Here is a 22,706-nt window from a genome sequence, read left to right as displayed (position 1 = left end):
TTTTTTCCCCTTAATCCTGTTTAAAGCTACTGTAGCTCTTTAGATGTCAACATCTTTGGCTACCAACAAACAAGGGAAGACAGTTTCCATTTTGCTCCTTTCTCTGTAGCACCTAGAAGGAGTTTATATTTATTGGGAAAAGGCCCCAACAGAGATCCTGCAGTGAGCAGGTCTTACTTATTTCCAGCTCATTTGCTAATTAACTGCTTCCAGATGCACTACAAAATACTTTTCTTGTTATTTTTTTTTATTTCTCCGTAATAACCCGGGGATAGACAATATTAAATGTTCAAGCAAGTGAGTTAAATATAATTATTAGCAGGATGGGTGGTAGTGGTTGGTTGGTTGGTTGTCTCAAGCTATTTAGTAAGTAATTTATTTGCTGTATGCAAAAAGAGTTAAGATCTCTTTAATTTCCAGAATAAAAAAGTAATGATTCTTTAAGGGGACTTGCATTACTCAGTTGTTTAAGCATGCTAACTTGTTTTGGATTAAAGTGCCAAAACTGGGTGGTTAATGAGTACTTGCCTTAGTGGCATGTGTTTCTCTGAGTTGTGACTCTCCAGCTTCCAGGGAAACTTTATGAAGGGCTGAAAGAGCTTCGGTGACATGGAGGAATGAGTTTGGAGTTCTCTATTTAGGACCATGCTGGTGCAGCAGATAAAGGGATGTAGTATATACCCACAGAGTATGGCTTCATTTTGATCCAGAGGCAGAAGAGCAGGAAAGGGTAGTGCCCACTGCAGACTGTAGGATCTAGGGTCCAGTGCTGAGGTCCTAAATTATTCTGTATAAAAAGATAGTTCACTAGCCTGTCACAAATGAGAAATACATCGGAGACTTGTTAACATCCCTGCCTCTGAACCACCTCACCTACCAAGCCCTGGGGTCCCATCACAGTAGGATTTCCAAAATAGGTCCCAGCTCTTTTGCTTTCTCACACCTTCCTCTAGCGAGTTTTTCAAACCAACACCCATGTTCTCCATGTTCACCACCTCAACTTCATCTCCTCAAATCATGACTCTTGGACCTCTTTCTCCCCTCACGTTCTTACTACTTCCCCCAGCTCCCTGAAGCAGAACCCCAAACCCGTGTCCTGTAGTCCCCACATTGCATCTTCCCTGTACCCAAGCAGCTGCTGAAGGGCAGCTGATGTGCGGTTACTTGCTGGTATGTGGTGGTAAGGAGACCTAGACAGGTCAGACCAACAGGAGACCCACATAACCTTTCCAGCATTGACTTAGACTGTTTTTCTCTGTAAGCAGGCATCTTGCAGAGATTAAAAGAGGTGTTAGGGGAGGACAGAGTGAGATTTCAGTCTGACTGCAATAAAAACACAATATGCTGTAGTACAGCATCCAGGCATTAGCAATCTCCACTAAATGGTCAGGGATGCAGGGATGGAAAATAATAATCTGGCTGTGGTTAGGAGGTCCCTCTGGCTCCCTAATCTTCAGATGATGTATGGACTCGCTTCCTTTTCACAGGACTATCCTGTAAAGCAGAAGGAAGTGCTTACCTGCCTTTTAGAGAATATATATATATATATATATATATATATTTCTTTTAAATTGTCTTTGCCATTTGAGGCAGTTTTTCCTCTTTCCTGCCTTAGATCTGCCTTCTGCTTGATGTTGAAGTGTGTAGTTGGAGGAGATGGAGGGCTGAGGGCAGAGAAGTATCAACGGGTGCACAATCCATTTGGGCATGGCCTGACAGTGGGCAGTGAGGGAAAGGTATAAACTCCTTGTCTTCTCATACAGGTCCCTGGCTACAGGCAGGAACGGGTGGAGAAAGGCCTCAAGCTTTTTGCACAGCTCATCAACAACAAGGTTTTCCTGCTGTCCTTCATCCGCACGCTGGAGTCCCAGCGCAGCTTTTCCATGCGGGACCGTGGCAACGTGGCTTCACTGATCATGACAGTGCTGCAGAGCAAGCTGGAGTACGCTACTGATGTCCTCAAACAGCTCTTGGCCGACCTCATAGACAAAAATCTGGAGAGCAAAAACCACCCCAAGCTGCTGCTCCGGAGGTAAAGATACCTGGGGCTAGACCAAGCTGGGAAGGGCAACCTGTGCTCTACTATCTAACATGAGCATGATAGTCCATTTTGGAGGAAAAGGACAAATTTGCTTGATCTTGCTTTTTGCAGCAGGGTATGAAATCAGGATGGTGTACAGCCACAGCTCACAAGGCCCTGTAGGGTTGCCATGAAGCTGCGTGCAGGCAGGTGTGAATAAGGCAGGTAGGGCTGAATGAAAGCTGAACTGCTTTCCCTCACTGGTTTGCTGCTCTCTGGCTTCATTCAAAACTTCCCAGCAGAGGGTTCCTTCCCTTTTTCAGTAAGTGTGTCTGTAGATCTCTCTCCATTTCATCTGCAACCAAAAACCAGCCGACAATTAAAGTTTCACTGCTCCACTATCAATAGATTTTAATGTGGATTTTCTGGAAAGCTTCATAAGGGCAGCCAGATCCCATGTTTCATAATCCTTATTTTGGATTTGTGTTCTACTTATATCACAAAGAACAGGCTGTATAATATACTTGGTCTTTAAGGTGAGTAAATCGTCTGTTGCTTTATCTTGCCCAAGATTTGGACTGCCCTGCCGTGCTTCTTGTTTCTGAGTCACCTTTGGACACATGTGGAGTCTTCTTCAGCTGCATCATGGGATCTCCTGTCCCTTCCTGGGCATAGGTTTTGGGATCTGGTTGAAAACAGAATTAAGCAGGACAACAGAAATGGTGTTATAAGGGACATGAGTTTGGGTTTGTGCTTCCTGGCCAGATCCAAGGTCTAAAGGCCAGGGTTGTGTGGGACACCTTGAGTTACAAATCTACTGGTCTGCAATTAATGTACTTTCCCTGATTAGGGAAATTCAGCCCTTTCTCCTTTTAGGATGACGCTCATCCTCTCCTTTCCATGGTCTGAATGAACCCTTCTGATTCAAGCCAGCACCTGAAGTAAAACCAGAGGGAGTCTACTGGGTACAAATGGCCTTTGCCACTGCTCAAAGCTGTGTTTGAGGGGCCCTGAGCTGATGACGATGGATGGCTCAGGCAGAAGAGAGGTCTGTGGTGCCTGCTGGAGAGATTTTCTGCTGGCACACAGCCCACCATGAAAAAAACAGAAAAAAAAAAAAAAAAAAAAAAAAAAAAAAAAAAAAGAGCAGTAGGCACTTCCTGGCATTCAGGGCAGCAAAGCCAGGGGCAGAGACCAGACTTTACTGCCAGTTAACTCCCTGAGTCCTACAGCCTGGCTGGAAACTGCCCCCAAGCTGTCCTCAGGCCTCCTCTCTGTGCTTCTCCTCTGATGCTGGATGGCAGTGCCTTCTTCCAGTCGTGCCTTCACTTGATCTTCTCCTTTCTTTTTTCCTTTCTGCATCTCTTTGTCTTTCCTGGTTGTTCATTTGTGTTTTCTCCTGTCTTCTTCCTTTTTTTCCCCCTTCTTCCAGCTCTTTTCTAACTGTACTCCTATTTGTTGGAAATGCAACGTGGCCTTTAGAAGGAGAGACAGTGAACATTGAAGACACCTCCACTGTGTCAAGCTTTGAAAGCACAAGGAGAAGTCAGAGATGATATCCACTGACCCCAAAAGATCAAAGTTGCCTGGGCAACAATAATTTAACATTCTCTGCGAGGATGATAAAGTGTGGAGAGTGCTGGAGTTGAGGTTCATGCCATGATCAATGGGGAACAGTGGCTAGGTGACTGTGACTGAGGGGAATGCAGGGCAAACAGGCTGGTTTGGACAGAGACAGAGCAATGATTGTTGTAGGCAGAGGAAATGAGACCAACTTTATGCTGAAAGGACTAGGTAACCTAAAAAGCAAGCTGCAGCTCTAAGCAAGAATCCTTGGGTGGTCTTGGTGAAAGCTGGAACCAGCAAATCTCACTTTCACTCATTCAAGCAAGGACTCTTGTTTGTTTTTTTTTTCTTGAACAAAATCGTTGCGTGTACTGGAGCCAACACAAGCTTATTCTTTGTTCCTGGTTTCCAAACCAAATTAGCAAGTCCAAGTTAGTGATTCTGTAGGAAAAGTTCACCCTGAAGATTCAGGATGGATTTTTTCCTTGGTTGAGGCTAGAGTTAAAGGGCTACAGGAATAGTTCTGTGAATGTGCCACATTGACACATAGGGGAGTATAATCACTCCCAAATACCAGGGAGATTATCATTACCTGATAAAAGCTCCTCGTATGTGATAGATTTATCCTCCCTGAGCATCTCTGAGAAGGCTTCCTAACTTGTCATTTCTCTCATTGATGGACAAACTGCAGAACAGACATGCAGGGATTTCCCTGGTCACAGGAGAATTAGTAGGGCAGTAAGGACATGCCTGAAGGTTTCCTAAATCCAAAGCTAAAACAGAGACTCTGGGATGTGCTTATTCCTGATGGTGTCATGCCTGACTTTCCATGGGGCTAGAGACCTGGGCAGTAAGATGCAAGATGCCAATCTTTCAACCAGCCCTTTGATGTGGCTAACATGACTAACTCATTTCTGATTTGTTTTTTGTCTTGGTCTGATTTTAGGACAGAGTCTGTGGCTGAGAAAATGCTCACCAACTGGTTCACCTTCCTCCTGTACAAGTTCCTTAAGGTAAGAGAAGCAGCAGGCCTGGCTGAACAGCTGCTTTAATGCATTGCTTCTTGGCAGGGTTCAGCTGGGGTAGCATTGACTTTGCAGGATGCTCATCAGCAAATGAGTGAAATCAGCTGTGACACCCTCTGAGCCCTCCCACTACTTCTGGAAGGTCTCTTTTGGGTGATAGGTAATAAAAAGGAGGCTTTCAGCCTTTGAGACCTCTTTGTCGGGGGGTGTAGGGATAGGACAGGGGGAAAGGCTTTAAGCTACAAAAGAGAAGGTTTAGATTACATATTAGGAAGAAACTCTTGGATTTTTGCCTAAGAAATTCTTGGAGTGAAGGTAGTGAGGCCCTGTTGTAGGCTTCCCAGAGGAGCTGTGGCTGCCACATTCCTCGGGGTGCCCGAGGCCAGGCTGGATGGGGCTGGGGGCAGCCTGGATTGGGGGGAGGTATCCCTGCCATGGTAAGGGTTGGAACGAGATGGGCTTTGAGGTCTCTTCTAACCCAAACCATTCTGGGATTCTATGATAATTGCTATTGTACCATACTAAGATCAAGCCTTTTGGAGGGAGGTAACATTTTACCTTGCCTTAACTCTCAGCACTGTTGCTAGATCTCCCTATTACACCATTTGGACAGGATAGCCACCCTCTGCTTGGAAATTCAAAGCTTTACAAACCAGTCCCATTCCCCTGAGCTGTCCCAAACCCCAGGAACAACCAGACTGAATGCATGGGGAAGTTTTGAAGGTCCCTGGAAGGTAATTTCAGTGCCTTTAGTATCAGATTCACACTTGCAGCTGAGAGGAAAGGATACAAGGAGGTGATTTTTGAAAGCACTGCTTTTATAATAGTCTTCCCCCCCACTCAGCTACTTGTCTTCTTGCCTTAGCCTGAGCAGTGGCCTGATAAGGGCAAGAGACAGGCACACACTAGCAATATGTTGCTGGCAGATAAGCTAATTAAGAGGGAGACAGGTGTAGGAACTGAGAAAGGGGCCACTTGGCTTCAGATTATTAACTTGTTGTTGCTGGGATTTACACCAGAGGAAAATGACCTCGCTCGGTGAGTTGGGGCACAGCACAAGAGGGGAGGGCAAAGTGGGAAGGAGGGGAGAAAGGACAGAGGCATGAAAGAGAAGAAAGAACAAGGAGGGGTGCATGGACATGAGTGTGCAGAGGGAGGGCAGCAAGAGGAGAGGACAGGAAAGGTGTGGGAAGGGTGGATTGGGAGTGAATGAAGGGAATGGGACATGAGGAAAGCTGGTGCTTTGTGGGCTCCTTGTTGCTGTCCCAGGCTGGTCCCTACACACCCAACATCACCAGTGCAACCACACAGCTCCAGGGGTGCATCTCCCCTGTGTCAGGAGCTGCTGCTGCCCAAGCATCCCTGTTTGCCTCCAACATGAGACTGCTCAGGGAGAGTGTGACAGACACCCAGGATGGGGCACCAGTGGTCCTAACCCCTGCCAAGCCCTGCCTCCAGGTCCTCCAGGACCCATCCCATTCCCTGTTCTGGTGCAAAGCTCTGGACCAGAGGTTTTCACCTCTGTCCCTCCTGGTTGACCTGGTTGTTAACTCTCATCCCTGCAGGAGTGTGCTGGTGAACCTCTGTTCTCCCTCTTCTGTGCCATCAAGCAGCAGATGGAAAAGGGTCCCATCGACTCAATCACTGGGGAGGCCCGGTATTCACTGAGTGAGGACAAACTTATCCGACAGCAGATTGATTACAAGACACTGGTGAGTGCTCTGAGCATGCTCTCCTATGAACTTGTCCCACCTTCTTCTAGAAAAAGAGCATTTTGAGGAAAGAAGTCAGTGAAAGGCATGTTGACCTCCTGGACAATTTCTTCTTGCAACCCAGCAGGATAACCCTGCTGAGGACCCACTAGTTGCATCCCCTGTCACAGCAAAGTTTGTGGCTGAAGTATCTGTTTGCAAAGCATGTTTGCAAAGATGACAGCTTCCAATTTACCTCCATGGTGCCCTATCCCATGCTCAGACCATCTCCAGTTCCCCAAGGGCATTGTCTGTTGGGTGAAGAGGTCTGCACTCATTGCAGGTTAGGCTGACAATCCTTTACCATTTTTTTGGGTTAGGTGAGGTCCAGGAGCACTGGAAGACAAGTGTGAGCCTTGGGTCATGTGAATGCCTGTGAAAGTGTAGACAATGGGTATGAACAATTTGTTCTGGTAGACAAACCATTTCCTACATTTACCCCTTTTCCTTGAAGTGATGCCCATCCCTCTGAGTCCTAAGGTCAAAGGTAGTGGTCTTCCTCCAGCAGAAGCATGGGGTTGTCTCTGCAGTTGTCACCATCCTGAGATCTTCAGCAGGAGGACTGTGATGTCCACAGTGGGGTTTCTTCCTCCTCATGCTTGAGACCACCTGGAGGTATTTTCATCCCCCTTCTCTCCTTCCTCTCCCTGGGGCCCCAGCACCAGTGGCAGAGCTGTCCAATGCCCAGACTGGGCACACAATTACAATTTCTTTGACCTTCCTTGGGTCTTAGCTCAGATGGGCTGACTCCACAGATGTCTTTTTCTTCACTGACTACGATCTAGAGCCTAGCTTCAGTTGAATCCAAGTCTAATGAGCGGGTAGACTTCACTCTTAAATGAGACTGCAATTTAATTTGCATTCTAAAAATGGGACTTTCCTATTAAATCACCAGGGTAGTGCTTCTTTTCTATTAGATGTGGTTGTCTGGCAATTTGGAGGCCTGATCTTACATGGAGAGAGTGAGCAAAAGGGAGAAAAATGCAGGCACAAAGTGATCACTTTCACCGAAGGAAATCCCTCCGATCCTTTTAGGCTTGATATAAAGCAGCCAGCAAAGGGTAGTAATTATACATCAGCCTGAACAAAGCTCTCCTCCATTCACTTTGTGTTGTTTGATGTTAATCAGCTCTCCCTCTTACATCTCAAGAGCAGACAAATATATCCCGATAGGAATCTTAGCAGATTTACAGAGATCAGCTTTGGTGAAGGAGATTAAGAAGAAACAGAATATGAATAAGATTGTTCTTCCTTTCTGTTTCTCCTTATTTCTCTTATAATTTGATCTTCCCCTACCTTTTTTAAGCAAGCATTATTCTGTCATCTTTTGTCAAAAATATATAGTAATGAAATAAAGCAAGAACTGATTCAGTGTTTGTAATATAAGAATCCCCTGAATGTCTCCTGTTCTCTCCCAAGCATCTGGTCACCACTATGAATTTGTAGTGCATGTAGCTAAAATTCATTGGGTTGTTCATGTTTCATGAGTGCTAGATGGTTGCTGAATTGAGTTAAATCACAAGTCTAGCAATGTGGCACATTGAAACAGTCTGTTTATTGTCGTTATTCCAGGAAGGCAAGGCCAGGGCTTCGTTGGAAGGGGTTTATTCTATAGTTTTCATTAATCATGACCAAATATTTTAAGGCACGATTTCAAATATGGTTTGAATGAAAAGCAAATCCAAAGAAATTGACTTATCCAGGGAGACAAAAGGAGACAGAGCAATTTCAGACATCTGGAATTACTGATTTTACAATATGCACCTCATTCACTAAGTTTAGATTGTTTTGATCTGATTTCTTTCCAGACCAGATAGCTCCAATTTGCTGTGTGCCAGGTCCTAGAGTTCTCCAAAGAAGCAGTCCTCAGTGGGCTAAGGTCTTTGATATTTGCATAGCAATTTCTGTACATACAAGGGATTTTTCAGTCCAGGGGAAACTAAGGTAGTTACAGATGTGATTTGTTAGAATAAATGTGCAGCAGCTAAACAGTAGGTCTTCTCCCAAGCTGTATACCTCAGAGAAGCTCCCTCTGGTGCTAATGTCTTCTCTAACAGTCAGCGACCATCATCTGTGGTCTGCAGTGTTATTAAAAGCCCAGCTAGATTATTGCACCTATGAAAGACGAGAAGATTTCATCCCTGCTGGCTACCATCTGCCTTTGCCAGAATCCGCGATTTTTTAGCCATTCACCAAACCAGAGCCCAGCTGTAAAAACCTCGCTCCCTCCTGCCACTGCTCCGCTCTCACCGGGAGATGAAAGACTATCCATCTCCTGCATCAGCTTCATTTCTCTTGGCACAAATAACGCAGAGGAGCAAAGGCCTCGATGTGTGTCGGAAGCTGTCAAGAGGATTGGATAATTAGTGCTCGGGGGTGGCAGGAGGGAGCTGCCCAATGCATCTTGAGCAATGGCATGCTCGGCGTGGTCCCTGCACACCTCGGTGGCTCCAGCGCTGAGAGTCTAATCGGATCATCTCCTCTGACAACATACTCCAGGGTAGATAAATATGTTTTGAGCTGCATTTGGTTAAGGCCTTTCAGGGAGTTAAGCCACGAATGAGATATCAGAGGGGTTTCTTGTGCTTGGCTTCTTTGGGGGGTCCTTCTTCTCTTTGCTCTCTGCCAAGACTTGCTGTGTGCCAGCCCCATGGGACCTTTCTTACCCTAATGTAGAAGGGAAAGGAAGATTCTTTGGGACAGAAACTGTATTGATACCCAGGTCCCTGGGCAAACCACCCAAATACTGCAAAGAGCTCAGGACCAGGGTCCTGAATCCTTTAATCCTAAACCACGCGTTTGTAATTTAAATGCCAGTAATCCACAGCGGAGATCAGGGCTTAGTTGTGCTAAGTATTGCATGTTTATATACACTTAGAGACATTTCGTGGCTGGAAGAGCTGACAGACAAAAAATTAAAGAGCCCAAGGATGTAGAAGAAGGTTGATAAACATAAACCGAGTGAGATGACATGGCCCAAGGTCATGAAAAGTCAGAGGGAGAGCAGGGCTCACAGATTACTAGTGCGCTTGCTCACAGCCCCATATCTTTTCATGTTGACCCCATGACTATCACCATTGTTTTGCTACACTGACACAGCCCTCAATGCATAAGTTGCATTCATGCAGGCAACTGACCTGAACCCAAGGTGTTTGTGTTGGTGCTGAATCACTCCACAGAGTTTATTCTGACTGGCATCAGCTCAATCTACTTTAGGTGAGCTCAGATCAATGGCAGAGACTTGCAGAGTAACCTGGTCACCAGAGCCATATGTGACCCCCTTGGCACTCTCAAAAGAGCTTGTCTAGGCTCTCATCACCATTTCATTTCCCTACAGATGTGTAGTGGGTGGGGGGCCACTAATAACCTCAACACTGAATGCATTTCAGCAGTGCTTTTTATGTATAGCTCTGTGATCCTTTGAGATGAAAGATGCCACAGAACTGTAAATCTCTGCCATTGTCATTATTATCTGAATTGGTGCTTCTTCAATACTCCTGGAAGTGACATATAAATAATAGCATTATGATGTAATCAATATCTCATATTTATATCTACCCTTTCATCCAGAAAGATCACAGAGCTCTTTGTAAGCAGTATCTTCACAAGTCCCTCTTAGTTGAGCATAACAGCACCAAAGGGAGCCTAGTGAGCCAATACATAATTATACTGATATGATTTCACCCTTTTCAAGCCACCTTCAGATCCCACAGTAGGTTAGGAACCTATTGCATACTACGGACAGGAATTTATGGTCAAGGTAGAATTTATCTAGGTCACCAAAACTAACATGCCTGCACTTGTAAAAGTTGCACAAGAAAATTTAATGACCCTATGTAGCCAGAAGCTCCACTGAACACTCCAAGTGCAAAGGTGTGCTAAGTTTATAAAAGTTTATAGACTTCACACTCCTGTAACTTGAAGAGAGCAGAACACTTGACATAGACAGAGCCAAGTGTTAGTGGGCAAATTGCTCTTAGACACTCTGTTTGTTTAAAGCATCCCTCCCCACCTCCTCACCTCATATGCTTTGCATTTATTCTTGGATACAGTCTTTAGAGAAAATGATATTCTTCTGAGAAATCAAAGGCCTCTCTAGTTGGGTCAATTTTCTTGTTCTGTATGTGAAGCTATAAGACTTTTTGTTGTTTTTCTTTTGTATATCTATTTTATTAAATCCCTGCATTTCAAATTAATAACATTCTAATGAGAAGGGTCTTGGGTTGTCCTATGACTGCTCAGAAGAAGGCCCAACTTAGAGCTGAGAGATTGAAGATTACTTTTACCTAAATTGTCAAAGGCAGGTGACAATGCAAGGAGACTACTATACAAGTAGGTCACCTTGCCGGATCTCTAGGGAGCAGGGAATGGCTCAGAGGCCAAGGAAAGCTCTGGAGAAACCCTTTGGATTCCAGGTCGGTTTCAACCAGAGTCTGGGCTGGTAGCATTTTTAATGTTGTTTTTTTTTTTTTTTTTTTTTTTTTTTTCTGAAAACAGTGTGTTAATGACAAATGTCTGGTACCACTTGGGTGAGTGCCATTTTTACTGATCACACCAGAACCTGAACTGGTACTCTTGGGCTTTCTGTTATTAAGAATAGCAAAAATGCCAAGGAGATGAGGCTCAAATCTAAGGGACTGCTCCCACAAGTACAATGGGTTCACCTCAGAGAGACAAATGGCGTGAGATATATGTTCAGAAAACCCCTCAAATTATTCCCATATCACTGGCTGTAGCATCTGGGAACTCACAGCTCTTAGCTGGCAGGCAGGTCCTGACTTACCTTTAATCCACTGGGCACAGATAAGTGATAAGAAATGACCCCAGGGCAAGGGATTGAGGGCAGCCAAAAACTGGATGCATGAAAAACCCCTCAGTGAAATCCCTGCTGTGTCAGAAAAGGGAATACTCTTGGCACACATTTTTCCCCTTAATCCATCCTAGATTCCTCTGGTTTGTAGGATGCAGGGACCTGCCAGAAGGTTGCTGTGGAAGCTTGAGCACAGGGTACCTGCGTTGCTGTGAAATTTATGGTGTCTCATGCCTCTTTCTCAGGTCCTGAGCTGCGTGAACCCTGACAACGTGAACAGCCCTGAGATTCCGGTGAAGATCCTGAACTGTGACACCATCACCCAGGTCAAGGAGAAGATCCTCGATGCCATCTTCAAGAACGTGCCCTGCTCCCACCGGCCCAAAGCTGCTGATATGGACCTGGGTACGTGAGTGCACAATGGGCCATGAATGTCCCAGGGCTGGGGGAAGAGGTAAAAGAGGAGAGGGGAGAAGGGAGAGAAGAAACAGTCAAACTCAACCCAGACTATTTGCTGTGCCAAGTGCCACCTCTCCAGACTCACAGTACCCCTGGTACTTGGGCAGGGCATCAGCAACAGTGAGAGGGCAGAAGAAACTGATTAAATTGATGCGCACACTCCTGGCTTATGAAAGCTCTACTGCTCTGACCTTGAGGACTTGAAATGATCAGTAGCCACCCTGATTTTCTGCCCAGAATTTGGCTTGATCAAGGGTATGGAAAAGGCACAGCCTGCCCAAATCCCCTGGAAGAAGAGCACTGAAAACACAGGGTGGTGTTGTCAGAAGTGTTCAGGCAGCTCAGATTTATTCCTAGCTCTTCTCTGAGCAGTGAGGGCTTGGATTATGCATGTCTTCTTGCTGAGACAGTCACAGCCCAAGCAGTATTAATTTCTCATCATGTGGGCACAGGAAAGAGGATGAAGCATCCTCCGTTCAGTGGGCTGCATCCATCTCACCCTTGACTGCTTCCCTCTCCTGCCAGCACCCCTCCACCAACAGCAGGGCTGGGAGCTGCTGCTGACATTTCTTTTTTTTTGCAGAGGACAAGGAGATCAGCAGTCATGTTTTAAAGAAAGATCAGTCCCTCTGTTTATGAATTCATGCTTTTTTTTTTGCTCCTTCATGAGATGCTCTGCTTGGGGGACGAAAAGAGCTGCAGTAGCTTCACTTGGATTTTAAGCTCTGGGGCACACAGGAGCTGTACAGCCTAGCACAGGGATGCCTTTGGGGCCAAAATCAGTTTCTGCCCCAAATCTGGTGCAAGGACACTGGGGGAAGTGAAATATCTGAAGCTGAGTCCGGGTTAGATCTGATACCACACCTGGAGGCTGCTATGAGAGGATGTAGAGCAATCTGCTCTACAGAGGAGTCTGTAGATGAGGAGTCTGGCACGGGGCTGTATTGTGTGAGGCCATCAGCCAGAATTTGCCCTCAGTGACCTTCAGTGGAAAGGACTTCAGTGGAAAATGGAGTCTATAAAACTCGGCAGAGTAGAGGAGGAACCTAAAGGAGGAGGAATGGACTGATGCCAAGAAACAATTCACAGCAATAACGGAGGCAGAAATGAGAGGTCAGGGATTAAAGTTAAGTGTGTTTGTGTGTGCATTTGTGTAGGGGAGGAGGGATTCCTGACAGAAATTGCAGCAAGATTCCTGCTCATGAAAGTCAGTTAGAATAACAAAACGAGCTGCCAAAACCAGCAGTAATAAAGAACAGATCATATACATCATCAAAAAAAAAAGGACCCGAGTTGATTTTGGAGCTGCTGTGAGTCAGCAGGGGAACGCTGAGTGCAAGGGTGAGCATCAGGCCAGGTAGGGCAGGGAACCAGAACACAAAAAATGTGGGGAATGGGCTTTACAGCCAAAACCATTGACCCAGCTGGTGCTGGATGGTGAGCACAGAGCCCATTAGGGTTGAGTCTTGTGCTGGTTGTGGGTGGAGAGTGGTTTGTTCCACTGCTGGGATAAATATGTACTTGAAGGCAGGAGTTTTCCCTGCATAGAATTTCTAGGTTGGAAGAGACCTCAAGATCATCGAGTCCAAAAATTTGCATATTGCAAATACAAGGAAGACTTTGGAATCCAGTTTTATTGCAGCTCTGGCAGCTGAGAGGTACAGAACAGTGTGCACACGGGGTCTTAAGTGGAGTCTGACAATTTTGCATCCAGTGCTTGGCAGATGTAAGTTATTTTGACCTTCCGAGGACCAGTAAGTTCCAGAAAGTGTTTATGAGCATTTACATCCCTACCAGAAGGGCTGGACACAGACTTGTCCATACAGACAGGAGACTGCTTGATGAGCAGCTGTTTAGCCTCTAGCACTGATGATGCAGTTGGTAAAATACATATATAAAAATAACTAGGGGGAAAAAAAAAAAAGAAACTAATATCTTCTCATTTAGGAGAAGAGTCTTGCCAGCAATGATATTTGTAGGCTCCTTTAGCACAGCAGTTAATAAGGTGGGAGGAGCAGGGCTGGCATGAGTGAAGCAGGGACAAGAGGACACGTACATCCAGCCACAGCTCCTGCCCAGCCTCCTCGCAGGAAAAAGCTATTTGCTGGCACCTGGCATCCTTTGGGGACAGTGAAGGCAAAAAAGGGGGGAGGCAGAAAGCAGCGGTGACAAAAGACAGCAGCACGGAGCTCTTGGGATCAACCTGCCCCAGGCTGAATGCTCAGAATTGTCAAAGGTGGCTGGATCAGCCCCGCCAGCCCATGCTAAACAGTGGGTCGGAGCAGATGATTATCATCTGCCTTTGAAATCGATGGTTTCCTACACACCAGCACAGTTTTCTATTACCGTTGCAATTTTCTGGGCTTTCTGTCCGTACCAAGGCCAGATTGCTCACATGAAGAAAGCAAACAAGCTAATGAGTTATTTGGAGTTGTTAAATGCAGGGTAGCTGCAGGCAGAGTGACTTGTACGTGTGGCAAATGTCATAATGTTTTGCAGTTACCCAGACAACTCATGGAGGGGGTTGTCAGCTGAAAGCATTCATTTTGGACACCCCGAGGTTACATTTTAGTCCAAAACCCAAACTGCAGCCCTCGGAGTACAGGCTTCTTTCTACCGTGGCTATTTCTGTTATTATTATCCTTTAAAGCCTTCTCCACAAAGAAATGAGCCCATCTTTGGAAAAGCGTTAGGGTGTGAGGATCACAAAACAGAAATTTGGCTCCACGCTGAGGCATTCACTCTTCCCGGAGCCTTTTGGAAGGGGCTGTTGAGGTGGTGGGGGATGTTGGTTGAGTGCCTTGCACTCGGTGATGCTGGCTCAGGCCAGGGCAAGATTTCAGTGCCTCACCAGCAGTGCAGTACTGATGTGTTGAGTTTAATCTCAAGGAGCCATTTAAACTGAGTCTAACTCTAGGATATATAAGGTAAAACAGAGAACTTGCATATACAGGATGAAATATTTTCCATGTCTTTATGTGTTCTGGTATAAACTTTTTCTTGCCAACCGTGATTGTATTTTCTCCGTGTTAGAAGCAGAGCTGAGTTTCTCCTCTTTTCCTCAAGGTCATCACTTACTGGGCACTTCCCCACTTCTGTTTCCCACCCAGCTGGTTTTATTCCAACCTGTAACAAGGAAACAAAATGTTTTATTCTCATATTTCTAATCCCAATCTTTTGTGGAAGTTATAGGGAAGTGATGAAATACTCCTAGGAATGGAGGACTAAAAGCAGCCCATGACAGACAAATCCTTCTTGAACACAAGTGATCATGAACTCAGCTTCAATCATGGACAAGCTAGATGCATTTGTTCCACTTGCCACTGCTAGGCACAGCCAGAAACCTTTTCATAGCCCTTCAAATAAGACTTCAGGTCTTTAGGAGAAGTGTGGGAAGCATTGTGCAGTTATTACAGATGACCAAAATGAATTGCATGCATTAAGACCCACAAGTGCCTGTAAAGAGTAGGGTAACTGATGATGACCAGCTCAGAAGAAGACATCTGGAATAAGCTGAGAGGTCTTCTAGCCCTGGGTGTTTCAGTTGCCCCTGAAAAATCTCTGCTGCTCTTTTCTTCCTTGTTCACTGGGCACCTTCAGGGTGACCTGGATCAGAGAGAAGGCACAAGGGAAGTGGAGCATTTTCTGTAGGAGGTGCAGGAGGACATCTCCCCCTCTCCCACATCCCCACAGAATCATTCCATAGCCAGGCATTGATACAGCTCAGACAAACCCCTCTTCATCAGTTTTCCCTGGAATTTCCTTTTTTCCTAGCCAAGTTGAAGAGAAAGGTTGTTCCTTAAGAAAAAAAGAAGAAAAAAAAAAAGGAAAAAAAAATAAAAAGAAAAAAAGGAGAAAAAAAAAGAAAAGAAAAAAAAGAAGAGAAGAAGAAGGGGAAAAAAAAAGAAGTAATTCCTGCGTGCAATAAAAAGATACACTATCTGCTGAATGAAATATAAAGGCTTCACAGCAGCTGTCTCCTGAGTTTGCATTTACCGCTGCTCCTGATTGGGAGGCTTGATAAAGATAATGGGATTTTTTACCTCCCTCCCCCTCTCCGGAAGGTGGAAGTGTAACAAATTGGATTGGAGTGTGTCTCTCCTTTGTGCCGGCTCGCAGAGGAGTGAGCAGATCTGATGAGAGAGGAGTCGGGGCGCTGCCAGCGAGGACAAAGCTAACACTTTTCACTCAGTGCTGTGAATAGGGATGTCAGGGTCACCTTTCCCTCCTTTGTGCCCTCCCTACCCATTTATCTGCTCCCAGCCATCACATTTCCTTGCAGATCCTTGCGTGGCCACCTAAGGTGGCACCTGTAGAGACGAGGAGTTGTGAGATTGGGGAGAGCTGTGAGGTTAGGGTGAGCTGGGGGTCCACACCCGGGGTTCAAACGCTATGTGGGTTTGTGTCCCTCCCCAAAGACGAGTCAGAAAAGGCGACTACAGAAATACGTAGGGACCTGATGGAGAGAAGTCAAAGAGGCACCATGGGGACCATGAGGAAGGCACACAGGGGACACACTGTGACGGCAGAAGTGGCTTTGGCACCCTGCAGAGCTCTTTATAAAAGCACCATTTCCCATCCCAGCTCAAACTTCTTCATTTTTTACTCTTCCAAACAACATCTGGGACCAGTTAGTTTCTGGGGATCCTGTCCAGGGGGCAACGGACAGAGAGTATCGCCCTCAGACATCACAAGGATAATATTGGCGAGGTCCTAAGGAGCTGGAGTAAATGAAGGGCAGTTTAGGATCAGTGCTTAGCCAATGTAACCTTTGCTTACTCTTGGAGTATCTCCTGCCAGAGTAACACCCAACAATAAACACAGCAGCTGACCTCTCCCTGCTAATTTAAATGAATAATAAAGGCAAGGGCGTCTTTCCCAATGCATTTTAATTATGTGATAAGAAAACTGCTGAAACCAGAAGAAATTTGCAATGGTCCTTGCATTTTTATATTAGGAGAAATAAGCAGGGGTGGCAGGTGATGTCTCCATATCCAAGAGTTCATTTTAATTAACTCCAGCAGTTGAATAGACTTTCTGCTTGGGCTCTTGCTCAACTGTGTGTGGCTGGGTCACTGTGACTGAGACGTGACCACCAAAAAGGAAGCTTTGGATGGTTCAGAGGGGTTGTGGTTAACCAAAACAACAATGGCTGGTGTCACAATATTATGTTACATTTCTCCCCTTTTGGTCCCAATTCTAAAGCTAAGGGCCTCCTGCTCTCCATCACTTCTGGACTTGAGTGGCAAGAAGTATTTTGTGAGCCCTGATGGAGGCAAACTGGTCCCAGTAAAGGGTCTGGTGCTGCACCAACCAAGACTCTGCTCTGCCCCAGGGGAGCCCTGTCTCTGGCTAGGTCTTGGAGTTATATCTCAAATATCCAAAAAGTCAATGTCCATGCTGTTAAATGAAAGAGGGCTGGTGAGTAATTTCTGTCCCTGAGGCAAGTGATATTCATTTGCTCGCGTCACTTGGTGGTGGCTAACATATGCAAGGGCAGGTGGGCATTGGAAGTAGCCACGCTGGAGAAAAAACTGAGCCAGGGAGTGAGCTACGAGTTAAGCACTGGGGATAATCAGGGAGCCAAAGCACCAGGACTTGTTTTGTTCGTCTCTGCCATTGGAACAACAGCTCCCTGGTCACTGATTTATTTATCTGTATGATCTTCAGCACGGTGTGCTGCTGTGCAGTGGCCTCGGACCCCTCATCTCTGTAGGCAACTGCTCTGTGTCCTGATCTCTGCATGGTTTGGTGTCACTCTTTAAAGGGGTGGCTGTTTCATGTGCAAAAGTGGCTTTGTGATAGCAGTATTTTTTTTATCAAGGGTAAAGAAACCGGTCTGAATAACCGAGGACTTGACTCTGAACTTTGCCACAAGGCTATGATTTTTGTGTACTCCCTGAACCATCTATCTGAACCTTTCATAATTCTTTTGTCCCTTCTCTCCCTCCTTTGTGGGCTCTGGACATTTATGCGTTTATGTGTTGTGTATGGTTGGAGGCATCAGTCATAGCACAATGGCAATGACTGATACGGTGCTACATGGATGCAACCCGCACGTGTGACACCATGAGTTGTAAGCACAGGGCTTAGAAGGCTCTGAGATGCTCTGAATGGCAGAATTTAATCATTCCATGTCCCTGTTCTCCTTGTAGAGTGGCGGCAAGCAAGTGGGGCAAGGATGATCCTGCAGGATGAGGACATCACAACCAAGATAGAGAACGACTGGAAGAGACTCAACACGCTGGCACACTATCAGGTAACTGAGGGAGAGGATGAGTAACAGGTAGATCGGTCAGGAAAGTGAAAAGGAGAAGGGTAAAATATTGTTCTCCAAGATGCAGAGGTAGACAGTGGTTGAGTGGGCAATAAATGAGCAGAGCTCCTGTAAATGAGCACGTCCATCCTGTAGGAACCATTGTGAACCTCACTGGAGATGAAGATAAGGGAAGAAATATGAAGATAAGGGAAGAAATAAGATTGTCTCTCCCCAAGGAGAGACAACCCTGGTGAGCAAAGGATGAAGAGAAGCGTTAGTCATGAGGACAGCATGAGTTAACATTTCTTACGTTGACAGACAGCAAACAAGCTCTTCCCTCCTCCTTTTTTTCCACTGCATCAAAGGCCTTGTAATGCCAGCAGAGTTCAGAAAGATGGACAAGACAAAATGGAAGAGAAGGAGGCTTGTTGTCTGGAAGAAGGAGGAGGAAAGCAGCATGACTAGAGACAGAAGTGTGATGGAGGTGACAGTGGTATAGGAACTGTTGGTTTTAATCTCTGTGTGATTTGCCTTGGGACAAGGCTTCTCTTCATCTGTGCATTACACTGAGATCCATAACAGAGGGCTAAAGATGTCCAAAAATATCTCACACAAGTGGTAGATTTAATGAAAAAAATGGAGTTTAGGTCAAAAGCTCCCCCAGTTCTTTCCTCCTTTGACCAAAACAAAAAAAAATCATTAAGTTTAATCCAATGCTGACAATTCTATCATTTCCTCAATCACACCTCAGCAATGTGTGTTTTAAAACAAGGTTTATTTTTATATATATATTTTTTCATTTAAGAACTGACCTGAGGAAGCAGCAGGCAATAATTTGAAAAGGAAACAAAACTTTTCACTTTAGGTTGACTGAGAATTGCTGGCTGACTCCCCAAGACTTTTCAAGGGGGACAGGGCAGGGTTTCTATTTTATTCCACCAACAAACCAAGGATGATTTTCTATCCTTTCTGTGCTTTTTCCAGTTGTTTGCTCCAGGCAATGAGCTCCCAGGTCTATGGATGAGCGGGGGCAGAACAAGTCCTCAACCACTGGGGTGCTGAGCATGCTAAGCTTGGCTGTCCTGAGGGCAGACAAGATCATTCTGGGACAGACACTGATGTTCTTGGTGCCTCAGTTTCCCCATCTGGAGTGTGGGGCTAAAACTACAAAAAGCCTGTAATTGCCTTCCACGATTGCTGAGGGGCTATTTAATTAGCCTCTGCAGTGCTTTGAAGATCAAAAACTCCATGCAAGTGCTAATTATTATTATTACACAGACAAGAGTTAAAAGTTGTTAGCAGTATTTTTTTTTTCACCCATCTCCTTTTTTATGATGTCTTATTTATCACAGATATTCCTGATATGGCTCCTCTGTTCCAATGGCTTGTTAACATTTCTGATACGGGACCCACGTGAATCACCTATCTGTAGAAATGGAAAGTCTGGCTCATTTCAGAAAGCTGTTTTCTGTTGAAATGCTATCCCATGACAACCTAGAGCACAACCCCCTTAGCCCTGCTGCTTTCCCCCAGCTGACACCCTCTGAAACAGCAAAAAGAAAGAAGTCATGGTGGTCAGATCTACCCAGCAGTGCATTTGTCATGTGCACGGAGAGATTGGCAGGGTCAGTCAAAGTGGAAAATGTATTTCCCTCTGACCCAAGTACCTAGATGCTACCTGCAATCAAGTTAGAAAGAATAGAAAAGTTCACATTAGTTTTCCCAATTCTATACCACAAAAATCCAAATTCCTAAGATACTAAATAAGATGCAATCTCTTCTGGTCCCTGACACCATTGCTAGGTTGATTTAGATTTACACATAACAAAGAACCCGCCCTTCACTCACCTCTCCCTTCATTATCAAATATGCTTCTCTGGAAATCTCGGCAGCACCTCAGTAAGCCTGATACTTGTGCTTATGTCAGGCCATATAAGAATGGCTGATTTGGACAAATTTCTTTCCCTTGGAAGCTGAAATAGTAGAGGAACGACTTGTGAGATTTGGGGACCTAGATAGCTGATCCTTAAATTCTGATAGCTCTTGGTATAAAACACTTACCCAACTCATAGTCCTAACCTAGATTCTCCAGTTTCCCTGTACTCATGGGACCTGGGATCTCTAATTCCTGTTTCACTATCATAGTCCTGCCCTTTTATCAGCTTAGCTCCCAGGTAAGTGGATGGTTGTCCACTGTGAAAAATGACCTTGTAGTATCTCTAACCTTTCCTGAAGTAATATTGTGGTCACAAGCTACCTTAATCACTTCAGTTATGGATGAAGACAAGGTGTTTTATTCTACTCATGCTCCCGTCCTGCAGGAAAGCCTCCTCACGAAGAACCTATGGTCAGTTTTAGAGGTCAATGCAAAACTCACGTTGTCATCCCTGGGCTTTCGCTCAGGATCCGAGTGGGTCGTTCTGCTTTGCCATCAGTTGTCCCAGTGCCCAAGTCCAAGCTTCTAGTCATGCAACAACAGATTTTTTCCCCTTTTTGTTAATAAACCCACTGAAGAAAACATTTAAAGCTTTGGTACAAAATTTCTGTCTTGCTTGCAGTGACACAGGCTTACGGTTCAGTCTCTGCTGCTTGAATTCCAGCTGTCCTTGGCACGCTCCTCAGCCAGTTCGCAGAAGCTTGTTGACAGAGCCCATTTTTCTCTGTAGGTACCAGATGGATCTGTGGTAGCTTTGGTCTCCAAGCAAGTCACTGCCTACAATGCAGTCAACAACTCCACGGTGTCCCGGACCTCAGCCAGCAAGTACGGTAAGAGCCGGTGTGCTGATAAGGTTCAAGAGAGCACTGAAGGAGAGATCCCAAACACCAAGGTGGTTACAAGACAAGCACCAGAAACATAGGCAGATGGCAAGTTGATAGGATTGCTTGATGGATGGCAGGAGGAGAGGAGTTAGCCATTTAAAACTTTGGCATCTGGTCCAAGATGTCAATCTAAGTTACTGGATTGCCCTTGGAAGTCCCTCTCCTTCCCTAATAGTGAAAGAAGGAGCCTAAATAATTAACATTTTAGATCAATGTGGAAAAGCTCAGTCATTCTAGTGGGCAAAGCTCTTGGAGAATGGTCTGTTGTGCCAGAGGAGAGGCCTCTGGAACAAAAAGCAACCTACAGAGGGCATTGCTTGTCTACTGCTATAGCTTAGTGTGGGTATTGTGTATCCCACACAGCTATGTTATTATCCCAAGGGAATTTGCACCTGGAACAAGAAAAATGTCTTACTGATACCTTTTATCAGTGTATCTCAAAGCAGTGCACTGTTTTTCCCACTTCAGTCATATCATGAGACAGTTGTAAGCAAACCCAGGACACTATGATGGTGTGGGACAGCAAAGAAAGATGTCTCTAACATGCAACCAGAGTGCTGCAAAACCACCCTTTATCCTGGATGCACCTATCATAGCAGTTCATTATTGTTTTTCATTATGTATGAAAGCATCTCTGATCCTTCGTAGTCACTTTAGATTGAAGGAAAGTATGGCTACTCGATGTCCAAGGAGCCCTCTTTCTCTTTCTCCAAGGGCATAAAGCAATCCACCAGATCTTATTAATATTCATCCTCTTTGCCATGTTGTTGCAATTACTGAAAGACACAGTGACCTTTGAAAAGGAAGACTTAAGGGGGGTTAATTTCTGTTGGATTTCCTTAATTCTTTTGCCGTTTGATTTTTCAGGAGGGTGTGAGGAGGAATGCAGGGGGAGGAGAAGATGTAGTGGGTCAGAAGTGATTGTTAATTGCAATTAAGAAAACAGCATCCAGAGAGAAAAAAAGGATATTCCATCTAATAATTAATATGTAGAGATTGGTAATGCATTAATGAGGCTGATACAGATCTTGCTACAGAAAGGTGCAACACTCTTCCGTTAATTATGGTTGGAAAAGACTCAATCTGGAGCCTTGTGGAAGGTCAGGGGGAGGAGAATGCCTCATGCCATCACTCAGAGGCAAAGGGAAACAGAGTCTAGTTCCTGTCAAAACAAGATTTTGGAGCAGATACTGAAGAAGATAGTGGGGTAGGAGTTTTTGGGTTGCTTTGATGCCATAGGAGGGATAGGAGGCAGTTCCTCCTGAGCTTGGGGATGGAGAGATAGGCAAAAGGTCACATCAGTTACATCAGTATTACTGTATAAAATATCCCATGACCTGTTCTCTGGCCATAGGGCCAAGAAGCTCAGTCTGGTATGGCTAACACCCTATAGGTAAAACGAACCTGCCCATACTGGCTACCACGAGTAGATGGTACTGTCCTCGAACCAGTCCTGGGCAGTGCCTGACACTAACAGTGCTACTCCCTGATGAAGAACTTCTATTAGAGGATGCATCATTAGCATGTTTCCTTGGTGAAACCCATTAACCTGAGACACATGCACCTATTTTTGCAGAAAATATGATCCGTTACACGGGCAGCCCGGACAGCCTCCGTTCCCGCACACCCATGATCACCCCTGACCTTGAGAGTGGAGTCAAGATGTGGCACTTGGTGAAGAACCATGAGCACGGTGACCAAAAAGAGGGTGATCGGGGCAGCAAGATGGTTTCTGAGATCTACCTGACAAGGCTACTTGCCACCAAGGTATATGGTTGGGATGGGGAAAAGGGTGAGGAATGGGCTTCTAGAGGCTACAGTGGGACTTCTTGCAGACAAGATATAAGAGTCTGCTCAGAGGATGCTAAAGGGTAAATAAGCAGAAGGAAAGTAGAGCAAGAGGAATGCAAAGAATTCAGAGAACAAAGTCAGGAAAGGGACATGAGAAGGCCAAATGGTGAAAAGAGAGATGTGATAACTTCAAGGGTACTGCTTC

The 22,706-nt window shown here is 45.3% G+C and overlaps 1 protein-coding gene across 1 annotated transcript in view; it reads left to right on the top strand.

Annotated features, from left to right (window-relative positions):
- The window catches only part of PLXNA4 (plexin A4), a gene marked incomplete at its 3' end in the record, with an annotated part of 399,326 nt that overhangs the window by 358,890 nt on the left and 17,730 nt on the right, over positions 1–22,706 (top strand). Inside the window, exons 22-28 of the mRNA XM_084283189.1 lie at positions 1,764–2,032; positions 4,533–4,599; positions 6,177–6,323; positions 11,418–11,577; positions 17,787–17,890; positions 20,557–20,656; positions 22,287–22,477. Coding sequence (XP_084139315.1) covers positions 1,764–2,032; positions 4,533–4,599; positions 6,177–6,323; positions 11,418–11,577; positions 17,787–17,890; positions 20,557–20,656; positions 22,287–22,477 — 1,038 coding nt within the window. The remainder of the gene's footprint in view (positions 1–1,763; positions 2,033–4,532; positions 4,600–6,176; positions 6,324–11,417; positions 11,578–17,786; positions 17,891–20,556; positions 20,657–22,286; positions 22,478–22,706) is intronic.

This window comes from Netta rufina, assembly GCF_964035555.1.
Source record: "Netta rufina genome assembly, chromosome: 1".
Classification (NCBI taxonomy): domain Eukaryota; kingdom Metazoa; phylum Chordata; class Aves; order Anseriformes; family Anatidae; genus Netta; species Netta rufina.
This window is presented reverse-complemented; position numbering and strand designations above follow the sequence as displayed.